This window comes from Carcharodon carcharias, chromosome 12 (assembly GCF_017639515.1).
Source record: "Carcharodon carcharias isolate sCarCar2 chromosome 12, sCarCar2.pri, whole genome shotgun sequence".
NCBI lineage: Eukaryota > Metazoa > Chordata > Chondrichthyes > Lamniformes > Lamnidae > Carcharodon > Carcharodon carcharias.
The window spans coordinates 30,702,196-30,717,770 of record NC_054478.1 but is presented as its reverse complement, the minus strand read 5'-3'; the positions used below and the strand labels follow the sequence as shown (position 1 = coordinate 30,717,770).

The 15,575-nt window shown below is 39.5% G+C and overlaps 1 protein-coding gene across 3 annotated transcripts in view; it reads right to left on the bottom strand.

The window, feature by feature from the left end:
- The window catches only part of ralba (v-ral simian leukemia viral oncogene homolog Ba (ras related)), a 58,599-nt gene that overhangs the window by 20,468 nt on the left and 22,556 nt on the right, over positions 1–15,575 (bottom strand). For 2 of the 3 annotated variants that reach the window (XM_041200576.1, XM_041200577.1), the window contains exons 2-3: positions 6,917–7,080; positions 2,885–3,093 (exon numbers count right to left, since the gene is read on the bottom strand). In XM_041200576.1, coding sequence (XP_041056510.1) covers positions 2,885–3,093; positions 6,917–7,030 — 323 coding nt within the window. In that variant the 5' untranslated portion in view covers positions 7,031–7,080. The remainder of the gene's footprint in view (positions 1–2,884; positions 3,094–6,916; positions 7,081–15,575) is intronic. The other variant, XM_041200575.1, reaches the window with a different exon arrangement.

Genomic DNA, 15,575 nt, shown 5'->3' with positions numbered 1-15,575 from the left:
CTGCTCTCATTCCTCCTGCCAAAATGAGTCATTTCACATTTTCCTGCATTAAACTGCATCTGCCTTCTCTTCCCATTGGGCCAGCTTATGTCCCCCTGAAGTCTGTTACTAACTCCTCAAATTTTGTGTCATGTGCAAAATTTGAAATTATGTTCCTCTTTTACCGAAGTCCAGGTAAATAATATAATCAAAAAGAGCAGAGTTCGCAATACTGGTCCCTGGGGAAACACCATTGCCCACATCCTCCAAAATCAGAAAAAACAGCCATTCAGTATAGCTCTTTGCTTTCTTTCCCTTAGCCAATTTCATATTCAAACAGATGCTGCACCTTTAATCCCATTAGCTTCAACTTTGCTAACATGCCTATCATGTGGTACTTTATCAAATGCTTTTTGAAAGTCCAGATACACAACATCAACTGCACATCCACTCTCTCGTTACTTTAAGAATTTAATTAAGTTAGTCAAACACTTATTAGCCTTTGACAAAATCGATACTGGCTTTCATTTACTAACCCACATTTTTCCAAGCGTCAATTCATTTAATCCTGGATTAACATCTCAAAAGTTTCCACACCATTGGCATTAGACTCACAGGTCTATAATTGTCAGGTTTAATCCAGTTCCCTTTTTGAACAGGGGTGTTACATTTGCAAATCCTCCAGTACTCTGGTCACTCTCCCATATCTAAGGATTGGAAGATTGTCACCATAGGAACCACAGTTTCCACTTTTACTTCCCTCATTAATCTAGGAGGGGCCCCATTCAGATCAGTCATATTGGTATAGAAGTTGGTCATTTAGGCATCGAATCCATGCCGTCTCTCTCTGAAGAGCAATCCAATCAGTCCCATTCCCCCACTCTATCCCTGTAGTCCCTCTGTTTTTGTATACACTTAATGGCACAATTCTGAAGAGTATGTTAGCTCTTCCTATCCCTTCTGCCAAAATGTGTCATTTCATTCTGTATTAGTCATTCTTCTGTATTAAATTGCATCGGCCACTACTCTGCCCATTCTGCTAGCCTATGTGTCCTGTCTACTTGAGTGCAGTTAGCCCTTTAAGTAGCTTCTCTTTATTTTTATCCTATCCAATTTGTCGACTAATCCTCTTCCCTACTGTGATATTCAAAGCATCATCACCGCCCTTTAGGGAAGGCAGAAGCAAAGTATTTATTTAGTATTACAGCCATGTCCTTTGCCTTGAAAAAGAAAATCTACTCCTTGACCCCAAATCAGCCCTACCATTCCATTGACTCCCATTTACTAGTGACTTTTACTATTAAGACTTTTAGGATTCCTTTTCGGTTATCCACTAATCTGTTCCCATACATACAGCCTGCCAGTCTTATTTCCTTTATCAGTCTCCTCTGTAGTTCTTGTACACAGCTTGGTTCAGTACTGAATTATGAACCTGACATTTATCATTATCCTTTTTTGTCTATTTCATTTTAATCTCTGTATCTTTAGTCAACCTGAGAGCTCTAGCTTTGAATGCCCTTCCAAAATGCACAAAGTAAACAGTACTCTGAAAAGTACTCCCATAACAAGCAGTATGTATGCTGCTTTACAAAGCCTTTACACTGGATAGCAATTGACATTCTCCAGTAATTTCCAATATCTTTATAAATTATATATGCTACCAGATCATACCAATGCACAACTAGAGAGATTAGGGCAAGCCATGTTAAAGGAGCTGTAATCCTGAGAAATGATCGCTCTTTTCAGAAATCTATCGAGGAAACAGGCCAATATGAAGTTGGTAGTATGATACCACAAGCCAATGCTCCCTCTAACTTTTGTCTGCCGCTTATGGCCCGCTTGTTGTACTGCGTGATCCCTTGATGCATAGCTGCTCTAAAGAGAACACGGCTTGTGCTCAGCATGCTTGTTCCCTGCACAACACACTCCCAATTCCTGCGCAGACACAGATCTTGAGAAAACACTGCCGATCATCAAGGATTCTCCATTTATTGTGCTTTCAAGATCAATCACATTCTCAGATCATCTCAAATGGGCCAAATTTGCAATGCAGGAGCATGACATAAAACATTGTCATTTTACTTCCCATTGAAGACATTATACCAGAAAACCATTATAACTCTTTTTCCTTTCTATAGGAAGTTTAGCAATGATCTGTATTGTAAGTTGCTTGGTTTTAGCTGGTTAAACTCTTAACACAGTGCAAACTTGGAACATCCTATGCCATCTGAACTGAGGTTAAGCAATATGTGATCCTGAATAGGAAAGTGCCCTTCATATAAGGCTAACAAATTCTACGTGTAGATTTCTCAGAAGTACTAGTATCCTCCACCAACACCCACCAGAGGCTGAGATGTGACAATGAGATTCAACATTCCAAACAAAACAACGACCAATTATTCATTAGGAAGGATATCAATGCCAGAGAAATTCGCACCAAGAAAAAACAATGGGGAGCTAACTTTCAACCAAAAGTGCAGTAAGGTTATGATATAAATTACCAAAAGGCAAAGAAAAAGAAAGCACAGATAGGTTCAAGAGACAATTGACTGAGCTCCTGGAGAAAGAAGTGATCAAGGAACGTGATGAGAAGGTAGTACGTAGGATTTATAAAAATGGATTACATATGATTGTACCTTCGGTCCTTTCAATCAGGAGTTGCAAAAGACTGGCATAGGTTGACTCCACTTCAATTTTAATTCATCTTGGAGGACAGGCAGTTATTTTCTTGCCTCAACCCTCATAACGCAAGGAAGCGGGAGCATCATACTGAACACGTTAGCATACAATGTACAACACTCACAATTCATTAAAACTCCATGGCTCAAAATAATGCTTCAAATGGCACAATTGCGCTAAATAAAGTGCTGCTAAAATCGAATAAAGTCAGTCACCAACCACTTACCTAAATTCTACAGTGGCTGTAAACGATTCTTGCTCAGTTATTGAAAAGACACAGAGAAAACCCTCCCCACTGCGGAAGTAATTGTCCCGAATGGCTGCATAGTCCTCCTGCCCAGCAGTATCCAAGATGTCTATCTGGACCTCCTCACCATCCAGAACAACTTTTTTCCTATAACTGTCAGCTTTAGTAGGCTCGTAGTCTTCAACAAACTGCATGGAAAGATTACAAGAGTACAAAAATAGTAAATCTGAGGCATCTGAAAGATTTACCCTTCTCAGGTTTAATATCATTTCTATCCCTTTTTAGTTGAAGGAGTTAGTTTGTTGCTGGAGTACAGTTTCATGGGTACCTTTTAATACCTCATTGCAGTGGCTATCTTCTCATGGGAACTTCAGCAGTAGATCCAATTTGTTTTCACCCTAGTACTCCCAGCTCAAATCTTTAATATCAGGAATGGTATTTCTCAATTGCCTTACTAGATGTACCAAGTTCATTATTATTTCCATTTTGCTCCCATAGATGAGTCTGCTTATTTGTTTTTGGGAATGGGGGGGGGGGGGGGGGGGGGGGCGGTGTGGTGAAAAACAAACAATCTTAGTAGCTTCCTGGACTGTATTTCTTAACTAATTGCTGCTTTAATTTAACCATAAATAGGGGAGGAGAGCATTTAATACAGTTTAATTGCATGTTTGCAAGTTTCTTTTTGCAATGCATGTTGCAGTGCATACCAACCAGCACATTAATAATAGGGTTGAAAATACTTTGATACTTGAAGACAGTGGTACTACTTCAAAAGTAAAGCTTTCATTTAACAACATGGATTTATATAGCACCTTTCATGTTGAAAATTGTCCCAAGGCCTTACACAAGAAAAGCAGTAAGTTCTAAGCCTTTGCAGGACAGCAGGGAAAGCTAGGTAATAGCTTTGAAGATGTTTTTTCATAAGGTTAAAAGATGGTGAGGAAGCTGCTAAGAGGCAGATATGATTTGGTATGGAGTTATAAAGCAGTAGAGAATGAGGTAGCTGGAAGGCTCTACCAACAAAAGGTGGAATAGCAAGTGAGTGGGCAAAAGTTTGGCAAATAGAGTATAGTGTGGGAACATGTAAGTTTGTTCACTTTGGCAGGAAGAAAAGAAAAGCGGATTTTTAAATGAAGAGAGAATGCAGAATGCTCGGTACAAAGGATCCTGGGTGTCCTGATACATGAAGCACATAAAGTCATCATTCAGACACAGCAAGTAATTAGGAACAAAAAGAATGGTGGCCTTTATTGCAAGGAGGATGAAGTATAAAAGTAGGTTAGTCTTGCTAAAGCTGTACAGGGCATTGGTAAGACCTAGAGTACTGCATTCAATTTTGGCCTCTTTACTTGAGAAGGATGTATTTGCATTGGAACCAGTTCAGCGGGGTTCACTAGGCTGATTCCTGGGATGAAGGGGTTGTCTTTTAAGGAAAGTTCAGCAGGTTGGACCTATATTCATTGAAGTTTAGAACAATAAGCTGGTGTTCTTCTTGCGACACAAGATTCTGAGGGGGGCTTAACAGGATAGATGCCAAGAGGATGTTCCCCCCAGTGGCGGATCTAGAACTAAGGGACACATTTATAAATAAGGGCTCTCCCGTTTATGACAGGGTTCCAGAGGAATTTTTTCTTTAAGAGGGTCGTTAGTGTTTGGAATTCTCCTCCATAGAAAGTAGTGAGAGGCTGAGTCATTAGATAGAATTTTGATGGTCAAGGGAGTCAAGGGTCATGGGGGACAGGCAGGCAAATGGGGTTAAGGCCACAATCAGATCAGCCATGTTCTTACAGAATGGTGCAGCAGGCTCGAGGGGCCAAAAGGCTTATACCTGCTCCAATTTCTTATACTCCTATGAATTCACAGGGATCTAAATTTAAGGAATGCAAAGGAAAAGAGCACAGATTCTGAAGGATTTAACGAGGTGGTTTTTAAAATTTAATTTGCTTTGGGACAGGAGCCAATATAGGTCAGTGATCATAGGAATGATGGGTAAACAGAGACTTGGGATACAGGCAGCATCAGGAATTCGGAGTTTATGCAAGGTAGATGTCAAAAGGCTAGCAAGAGTTGGACATTATTCTTTTGGGTGACTTTAAAAAATGCTGATTTCTTACCTGTATTATTCTTTTTGGATAAGATGATAATTCCTTATCCATAACACAAATTAAAATCCATATTAGCCAAGGTTAATGGAATATTAGCATTTATCTCAGGCATTGGGATACAGAGGGGAAGAAGTTATGCTTCAGATGTATATTGCTTTGGTCAGAGTCATCTAGAGCATTCTGTTCAGTTCTTAGCACCAAAGGAAGTATACAGTGGTTTTGTAGTGGGTGCAAAGTAAATACACCAGTGTGATACTGGAGGTTAAATTAAACATGGCATTTGGTCCTATCTTAAGATACACAAGTAAATTTAAATACATCAGGTAACGCTTTGAGAATGACAAACACTTGAAATAATCTGCTGGATGGGGAAGAAAAAGAATAGAGGGTAGGATAGTAAAGAAATTTTAAGTAAATGCTATAGTGGAAGTATTAAAAAGGTACCAGCAGGATGACTTTAGATGGGGCGAATGACCTTTCCTTGTCATCATTTTTTGAGAAATTCTAGACTTTAAAAAACACTAAATTGATTGCTGCAGAGTTGTTGATATCAGAGAAACAACTGCAAAAAAACCTATAAGTTGTACAGATTGTCATGATATGCCAATATCATTCACTAGAATTGTAAATGAAATAAATTATGTAAAGAATTGTCAGTATATGCTGTCAAACCCCAAAGGGTCCCATACGAATCAGACAGGACTGTCTCAATCCAGATGTTTGTGGATGCATACAAAATTGTCTCCTTAATTTCACATGAGTGATTAGGCAGGCCATAACTTAGGAAAAGGCACATAAAAATTGTTACGCTAGTACAGCAGAGGGTGCTCTTCTGAAGCTGAAGCAAGGCAAAGACAGCTTTACTCTACATTTATCTGCTATACATCACTTGGGAGTGCCTAATGCTGACACTTGTGAACCCGTTCCATATGCCAACACTAGTGCCCTCCAAAGGCAGAAAATTCACAAAAATGAGGATTCCTCTCAGAAGTCAACCAGAATGCTTAAGTGACAGTATAAAGCTGTTACCAAACCTTCCAATATGGATTTTCCTGCAGGAACAACACTGTTTATTACAATGTTATATTCAAATTTGAAAAAATAAAGAAAAAGGTCAGGCTGTGTTAACTCCAAGTAGGAATATATTAAAAAAAATCAAAATTTAAGACAGAAGTTGATGACATTTAGGTACTTGTGTAAAAAACAAGTATGATCAAATGAGACAGCAGGAGAACATTTTAAAAGGACAGGTGTAAGAAGGAAATAACGATGATCAGTTTGTATAGAGGAAACAACACATCCGAACAGTATTTCAAACAGGTTAGACCCATTGTGACTGTGTTCCTCAAGGTTTGTGGTAGGGTACAATTCACGGGAGCAGTCTTCACCTTCAAAGCATGATGTACAGTGAGGTATGAAGGAAAATAATTTTCAGTCTCAATTATATTCACTGTACAACAGCAAGTCAACTTCTTTTGAATTACAGCAGCATTTCACATACATGCCAGTGTGTTTAGCTATGTTGTAGGCATAAGGCAGGATTTGAACTCAAAAAAGAATAAAGAATTACTTAATCTATTATGCCACTAGCTCCCTTTATAACTTAAAATTGTAAAATTATCCTCAATAGTTTGAAGGGCGAAATGATATACATACACACACAGAATATTTCATTTTCTTGCCTCCTTTGAGTTTCCTAACTTGTAAATTGAAACCAAAAAAAAGGACACTATCCCTTTATAAAGGGTTTAATATGTAATGATTGGGTCTACACAATACTTGACACTTCTATCTACAATAACCACTGAATTGTTCCACTATAAGCCCTCTGCTTTTGCCTCATCCCCAACAGAACGCAATAGACCTTTAAAATATTTATAAACTCATAAATAAGATAATCTCTTACCTCGTCATACATGAACTGCAATGTTAGTGCTGACTTGCCCACACCTCCACTGCCCACCATAATCACTTTGTGCAGTGCCAAAGAGCTCTGATTCTTGTTCTTGTTAGCTGCCATTTTAGACTGGATTGTCAAATGGATTAGTAGTTCTTGATTGGCAAGTTCTGCTGTGAATGAAACAAATATTTAGATTAGTTTTTAAACTATAGAACTCCAACTACATAAGGTCAGCTACTTCTTGAACAACAAACAGGAAGGGTGGCAGCATGGTGGATCTGTGAATATTCAAGTTATTGCAGCAGCACAAATTAGATTTTCTTTCATAAAATTAAACTCACTCTCTCAGGACATTTTTTTTTAAATGTAGTTAAATATTATGTTGCTAGAGAATATAAATGTGCTGGCATGTTATTTGTCCAATTAACTTGGGACTAATCATCCAAGTGATGCAGTTCAGGAAACAGAAGGAATCAGCTTACCCTGCTTTTCACAGTCACTTGATTATATAAGTGTAGGGGGGAAAAAATCCGATGAGTTACATTTTAGAAAAACTTGATTTTTTTCAACATAAAAGTTATGAAGAAAGTTGAAGCAAGGGCTGCAAATTTAACTTCTTCCGACATGCACCAAAGAACTGATCCAGAATTTCCCACTTGATTCAGCTGTGACAGTACTCAAGATTTAGCAAGCTCTTAGGATTCCAGTGAAATTAATCTAAAGATTGGCTTTAGGGCTGTGTACATTCTGATCATTTATCAAACAGACACTATAAACACTTCCACTATTCAAGCAAGCAAGCTTTGAACTATGGCTTGACACTATATAATACAACATTTGTGTTTTTTGTTTTACAATTAGTCAACACCAACTGGGTATAGTACATAATGACATGCAGCAGTAACATATAGTACAAAATATACTATTTGAAATGTAAGTTATTCAGAATAGTTAATTAATTGACTGAAATACTTATGCTAATCACAATATAATTAACATTCTTACTGCAAAAGTTAACTTAATATTGTGCTATAGTGTCAACGTGCATAAAACTCCATGGGGAGTAAAGGTAGAAAGGTAGACAGTGCTTAAATCTAGATAATTTCTGTTGATAAAAACATCATGGGCCGCCCATCCAGAAAAACTTTGATATTCAAGTGGAGAGGAAAGTATATACTGGAAGAAACAGCAAGTTAGATTCACTTTTGGAACTCAGGTTATTTCCTCTACATTGTGAATTGTTGGATGTCTTTCACGAGAGGAATGCTAGATCATAGATTAGTACAGCACAAGAGGGGGCCATTCAACCCACCAAGTCTGCACTGCTCTTTTGAAGAGCAATCTGGTTTGTCCCACAGCCTTGTATTTTTTTTTGCTCCAAACAAGTATTTATCCAATTCCCTTTTGAAGACTACCATAAAATCTATATCCAACATCCTATTGGGCAACACGTTTCAAATCCTAATCACTCGTTGCATAAAAAGATTTTCCTCACGTCACCTCTGTTTTTTTGGCCAATCACCTTAAATCTGGTTACTAACCCTTCAGCCATTGGCAACAGTTTCGCCTTACTCTGAACTTGTCATGATTTCAAACATCTTTATCAAACCTCCTCCGCTTTTGAGAACAAATCCAACTTCTTCAATCTATCCACATACTGTAGGCCCTCACTAGGGCCATCTCTTCTGTACCATCTCTAAAGCCATCAAATTCTTCCGAAGTGTAGTGCCCAGAAATGGACACAAAACACCACGTGGGGCCAAACTTTTATAAATGCAAGTTTTGTAGTAGACAGATTCCAAGTGAAAATTAATTGCCAGATTCACTTTTGACAGAGGTCTATAGTATTAGGCAAAAAACTCGTACAAATAAACATTAGTTGGGCAAAAAAAAACACTTGGGGGTTGGGGTGGTAAGGACAATGCAGAAGAACTGAAAGGAAATAAGCATTGTCAATAGTTAAATAACTTTTCCAGAAGAGTCATTGCCATAGTCTGAGCAAAAACTATTTTGTAAGTTAAAAAAAAACTGAAATTCTAAACACAGGTCTGAACTAATCTGATCTGAGATTTGCTAGTACTGTTGGGGAGAGTTTAAGCTAGATTGGCAGGAGGATAAGAACCAGAGATCAGATTCAGATAGGATAAATTCAGAGCAGGGAGTGGGAGACAGAAAATTAGCAGGTGACTCAAAGACAGAAGGAGCAAGGGTTAAAAGGTTTACAGCACAGGAATTTGGCAATGTTAAAAAGGTATTTATTTAAATGCAAGGAGGAGTATAGCAAAGCCGATAAGCTGAGGGTACAGAGACACATAGCAGCATGATATCATTGCTTTAACGGAAGCTTGGCTTAAAGAGGAGCAAAAATGGCAGCTCAACATCCCTGGACACAGGGTTTTTAGGCAGAATAGGGAGGGAGCTAAAAAAAGGTGGGGGTGTAGCATTATTGGTTAAAGAATCAATTACAGCTGTGAGGAGGGACGATATACAAAATGAATCAATAAATGATGCCATATGGGTTGCGCCACACTACTACTATAGACCCCCAAATAGTGAGAGAGAGAGAGCTAGAAGAGCATGTGCATGTAAGCAAATTTGAGTGCAAAAGCAATAGGGCAATAATAGTTGGGGACTTAAACTACTCTAATTTCAACTGCAATACAGTGTAATAGCCATAGAGGGTGCAAAATTCTTGAACTGCATTCAAAAGATCTTTTTTAGCCAGCACTTAACAAGCCCAGCAAGAGGGAGTACAATTCTAGATTTAGTCTTAGGAAATGAAGCTGAGCAAGTGAAGTAGCAGTGGGTGACCATTTTGGAGACAGTGACCACAATAGTTAGATTTAACATAATTATGGAAAAGGATAGAAGAGGAGTAAAAGTTCTAAATCGAGGAAAGACAAATTTTATGAAGCTGAGAGCTGATGTGGAGAAAGTGGACTGATTACAGTTATTTGAAAGGAAATCAAGTGACAGACCAGTGGGAGGCATTCAAAAGCGAGATTCTACGGACACAGTGTAGACATGTCCTCACTAAGAAAAAGGGCAGTACTGCCAAATCTAAAGCCTCCTGGTTACCTAGAAGCATACAAGGCAATATAAAGCAGAAAAAAAAATTATAGTCAGAAAAAGCTTTTAGAGCAAGGGGATAACTAAGGAAAGGATAGATCCGATCAGAGGTATACATAGTAACTTGTGCTCTGATGTCAAAGATGTGGGCAGGGTTCTCAGTGAGTACTTTGTCTTCACCAAGAAGAAGGATGAAGCAGGACAGTTGAGTTAAAGAGGAGTATGAAATATTAGATACAATAAGCATAGTGAAAGAGAAAGTACTGGAGAGACTAAGATCCTTGAAGGTGGATAAGTCACCAGGGCCAGATGGATTGTATTCCAGGATGCTAAAGGAAGCCAGGGAGGAAATAGCGGATGCTCTGAGGGTCATCCCTTCTGTGATGGGCAAATTATTAGAATCAATTCTGAAATACAGGATAAATTGTCACTTAGAAAGGAACAGATTAATCAGGGATGAATTAATTAATGAATTAATCAGGATGAAGTTTAGAAGGATGAGGGGGGATCTGATTGAAACTTACAGAATACTGAAAGGCATGGATAGAGTAGACGTGGGGAAGATGTTTCCATTAGGAGGCGAGACTAGGACCCGAGGGCACAGCCTCAGAGTAAAGGGAAGACCTTTTAGAACAGAGATGAGGAGAAACTTCTTTAGCCAGAGAGTGGTGAATCTATGGAATTCATTGCCACAGAAGGCTGTGGAGGCCAGGTCATTGAGTGTATTTAAGACCGAGATAAATAGGTTCTTGACTGGTAAGGGGATCAAAGGTTACAGGGAGAAGGGGGAGAATAGGGTTGAGAAACTTATCAGCCATGACTGAATGGCGGAGCAGACTCGATGGGCCGAATGGCTTAATTTCTGCTCCTATGTCTTACGGTCTTATGGATAGACAGCATGGTTTTGTTAGGGGAAGGTTGTGTCTTACTAATTTAATCAAATTTTTTTGAGGAAGTAACAAGGAGGATTGATGAGGGTAGTGCAGTGGATGTTTTCTACATGGATTTCAGTAAGGCATCTGACAAGGTCCCACATGGCAGACTGGTTAGAAAAGTAAAAGCCCATGGGAGACAGGGGAATATAGCAAGTTGAATTCGCAATTGGCTCAGTGACAGAAAACAAAAGGTAGTGGTTGACTGATAATTTTGCAAATGGAAAACGGTTTCCAGTAGCATTCCACAGTGCTCAGTGTTGGGTCCTCTGCTGTTTGTTGTATTTATTAATGATCTGGATTTAAATGTGGGTGACATGATTGGGAAATTTGCAGATGACACAAAAACTGGCCATGTAGCTGATAGTGAAAAGGATAGCTGTTGTCCTCAGGATGATATCTATGGTTTAGTTGAGTGGGCAGAAAAGTGATCGATGGAATTCAAACCAGAGAAACGTGAGGTAATGCATTTGGGGAGGGCAAACAAAGCTAGGGAATGCGTAATAAATGGGAGGATATTGGAAGAGGTAGAGGAAGTGAGGGACCTTGGTATGCTTGCCATCTTCAAGGACCATGGGCAAGACAGGCGGTAAAGAAAGCATATGAAATGCTTTCCTTTATTGGATGAGGTATAGAACACAAAAGCAGGAAAATAATGATGGAACTGTATAAAACGTTGCTTAGGCCATAGCTGGAATTTTGTGTACATTCTGGTAGTCACATTACAGGAAGGGCATACTTGCTCTGAAGAGGGTACAGAGGAGATTGACAAGAATGTTGCCAGGTTTTGAAAATTGCAGCTATGAGGAAAGATTGGATAGGCTGGGGTTGTTTTCCTTGGAACTGAAGCAGCTGAGGAGTGACCTGATCGAGGTGCACAAGAGGGGCCTAGACAGGGATGCCTGTTTCCCTTAGCAGAGGGGTCAATTACCAGGGAGCACAGATTTAAGATGATTGGTAGAAGGATTAGAGGGGACATTAGAAAAAATTTCTTCATCCAGAGGGTGGTGGGTGTTTGGAATTCACTGTCTCGTTCGGTGGTGGAAGGCAAAACCCTCAACTCATTTAAAAAGACACCTGGATCTACAACTAAAGTGCTGTATCCTGTAAGGCTAGGGACCAGGTGCTGGAAGGTGGGATTAAAATGGGCAACTGTTTTTGTTTTTTTCTTTTTCAGCTGCTGCAGGCATGATGGGCTGAATGGCCTCTCTATACTGTAACTTTTCTGTGATTCACTATTCCCAGCATTTTTTTTTTAATTTATTCATGGGATTTGGGTGTCGCTGGCTAGGCCAGAATTTATTGCCCATCCCTAATTGCCCTCAAAAAGGCAGTGGTGAGCTGCCTTCTTGAACTGCTGCAGTCCCTGTGGTGTAGATACACCTACAGTGCTGTTAGGGAGTTCCAGGATTTTGAACCAGCGATAATGAAGGAAGGGCAATATATTTCAAAGTCAGCATGGTGAGTGGCTTGGAGGGGAACTTCCAGGCGGTGGAGTTCCCATGTGTCTGCTGCCCTTGTCTTTCTAGATGATAGCAGTCGTGGGTTTGGAAGGTGCTGTCTAAGGAGCCTCAGTGAGTTTCTGTAATGCATCTTGTAGATGGTACACACTGCTATCACTGTTCGTCCTGGATGGTGTCAGGCTTCTTGTGTTGCTGGAGCTGCACTAATCCAGGAAAGTGGGGAGTATTTCATTACACTCCTGACTTGTGCTTTGCAGATGGTAGAAAGACTTTTGGAAGTCAGATCGTGAGTTACTTGCCACAGGATTCCTAGCCTTTGACCTGTTCTTATAACCACAGTATTTATATGACTGGTCCCTTTCAGTTTCTGGTCAATGGCAACCCCCAAGATGTTGACACTGGGGGAATTCAATGATGGTATTACCCAACTTCCTCAACACCTCATTTTAAACATCTATTCCTTGAGTTCTTTGCCATTGAATGCCAAGGAATGATTATTAGAATCTCTAATGAGGCAAATGTTACTTGCCACTTACCAGGCCAAGTCTGAACACTATCTAGGGCTTTTGCATATAATGTTGTCCAGGCCATAGTGCACATTCAATATGTGAGGAGTTGTAAGTTGCAAGGGGGAGGGATGAGGCCATGAGAGGATTTGAACTCAAAGAGCAGACATTTAAAATGAGGTTGAAGAACAAGGGGATAATGTAGGTCAGCAAGCACAGGCGGACAGGCATCTGACGGAGTGCTGGATAGGATACAAGTAACAGAGGACTGGATGAGCTGAACTTCTTGGAGGGTGGAGAATGTAAGGCTGACCACATGAGCTTCAGAATAGTCAAGTCCATGACAGCATGGCTGAGAGATTTGACAGCAGTTGTGATTGAGCCAGGGGCAGAAAAGAGCTACATTGTGGCTTTCATGACAAAAACAATATAGAGTTGGAAACTTGGTTCAGTATCAAATAGGACAACAAGGTTGCCAGCAATCTGGCTTAACCAGAGAGACTAGCCAGAGAGGGGATGAAATCAGTGGCAAGGTTATGAAGCTTGCAGAGGGGGCCAAAGATGGCAGCTTCGATCTTCCCAATGTTTGACTGGAGGAAACCGCAGGTCTGTGTGAAATTTATTCCATGACTGTTAGAAGGTAATCGAGCAAAACTCAAGATATTAATCTATTACCTTATTCAATCCTGATCATCTATATTCCTTGAATGATATTGCCACAGCCTCAGCAGCATAAAAATTAGAACAGTGCTTGACCACCAGAACCTGGATTTATCCACATAATCTTCAATCCAGCTTCCAGAAAAGTATTTCCTTTTTTACCCCTGTCCGGGAGTTTACATAATCTTAGCTAGTTTAATGGATCTACTTTGCATATCTATCAGCTGAGGAGAAAACTCCTTCAAGATCCTGTTCCCCCTCAAACACCTATTCTCCAGCAAAAGTTTAATTTTGTAGGTCTCAACATAGAGCTTAAATCCTAAAAGGAGTATTACATTTTTGCCGAACCATTTCCGTTAACCATTTACACAATCAATTCTGTTTTATCAAAAGCCAAAGACAATTGAACAAATTAATTGTACTCAAATGGCCAAGAGCTGCATTTAATACATTTCAGAGTAGCATTCCACTACCAGTCTTCCCCACATACGTTTGCATCTAATATTTTAGCAGGCAAAAATAGTCAAACTCATAAGGGAAACCAGCCTCCATTGTCAGCAGGATATTTAGATTTTAAAGACAGCTGGCAGCATATGAACCGCACGCTTGCCGCTTGCTTTAACTTTTATAACGTAAAAGCATCTCAGGGTAAAAGTTGGTACTTCCAGTACAACACGGCAACAATCAACCAAACCAGCACAAAAGATTGTGGAATTTTAAACACAGGTTATCTTAATGCTCATTTAAAAAGCATTGCACTAGAAGCCCACTCCACTTCCCCCTCTCTCCCCTACTCCTAAAAAAACTGAACACACTCCCAGATCAAAATTAATTACTGGTGCACGTTTCTGCTATTATGCCCATTCGTGGGTCTTCGAAGGAGGTTTTTTAAAATTAAGCTGTTATATCACAGGCACCTTTTAAAGTGACTAGTGTACACTAATGAAAATAGTAAATGGGTCTGAAGTGACATCTTGAAGATGTGACAAAAGTTTGTTTCAAATGCAAATTTGTCATCTCCAGCATGACTTTTCAGATGCTCCCATGGGCAACCTCCCTTCCTCTGAACTTTATCTCATCAAAATTCAGCTCATACTGCATCCCATTCCAACTTCTGCTCGCCCAATATTTCTGTCTTTGCTAAACTACATTGGCTTCCAGTTTCAGAACACCGCAAATTCAAAATTCTCCGTTTTAGTCCTCTCATAGCCTCACACACATACCCTCCCAAACTTTTCTAGAATCCCCTAGAACACTATTAAAGCCTCCTCTTTTGCTGTGGCCTTGTGTATCCTCCCCCTTCATCTCTCCACCGGGAAAAATTTGAAAGCTGACAATATTGTGCTTTTAGAGCAGAGTGCATTGTGTTTAATGCTCAGAACCGTAAAAAGTTACAGCCATTCAGCCCATCACTGATAAGTGCCTGTACTGGCAAGTACCTTCAGAGTGCAGTCACTGTTTTGGTGTAAGAACACATCAACTAATTAATGTACAGCAAGATCCTACAAACAGCAGTGAAATTTAGACATGCACACACTGATTTATGGAGTTTCTAAGAGGCAAGTTAAAATACTAATCCATCTAAAAGGTTCTCAGTGAGAACAAACTCCATACAAAATTGGAAATGGAAATAAATTTCCTGACACTTAGTTGGCTGAGAAAAATTATAAATTAGTTCACAATCTCAGAATAATCTCCAATATAGTTCCAAAACCATGATAGGTCCCAGTAAACTCAGGTGGACGGGGATGGGTTATTGAAATGCAAGACATGTTTTAATCTCAATTTAGGAATTAGGCATAACGCCGGTTTTAAAAAATACACTAGTTAAAAACTACGTAAAAACTGAAATGCCATAGGGGAGAAAAGATTGTGAAGGAGAATTTGAAGTCTTTGCATAAACATGTATTTTAGTTCCATAACCTCATCACAGAAAAGCTACTTCTGACATTTTAATAGCTTCAGACCAAATGTTTCAGCATTAGTGTGAGCCAATCCAAGGAGACTGGAATTTCCCTATGCCTGTTGGCAGTCT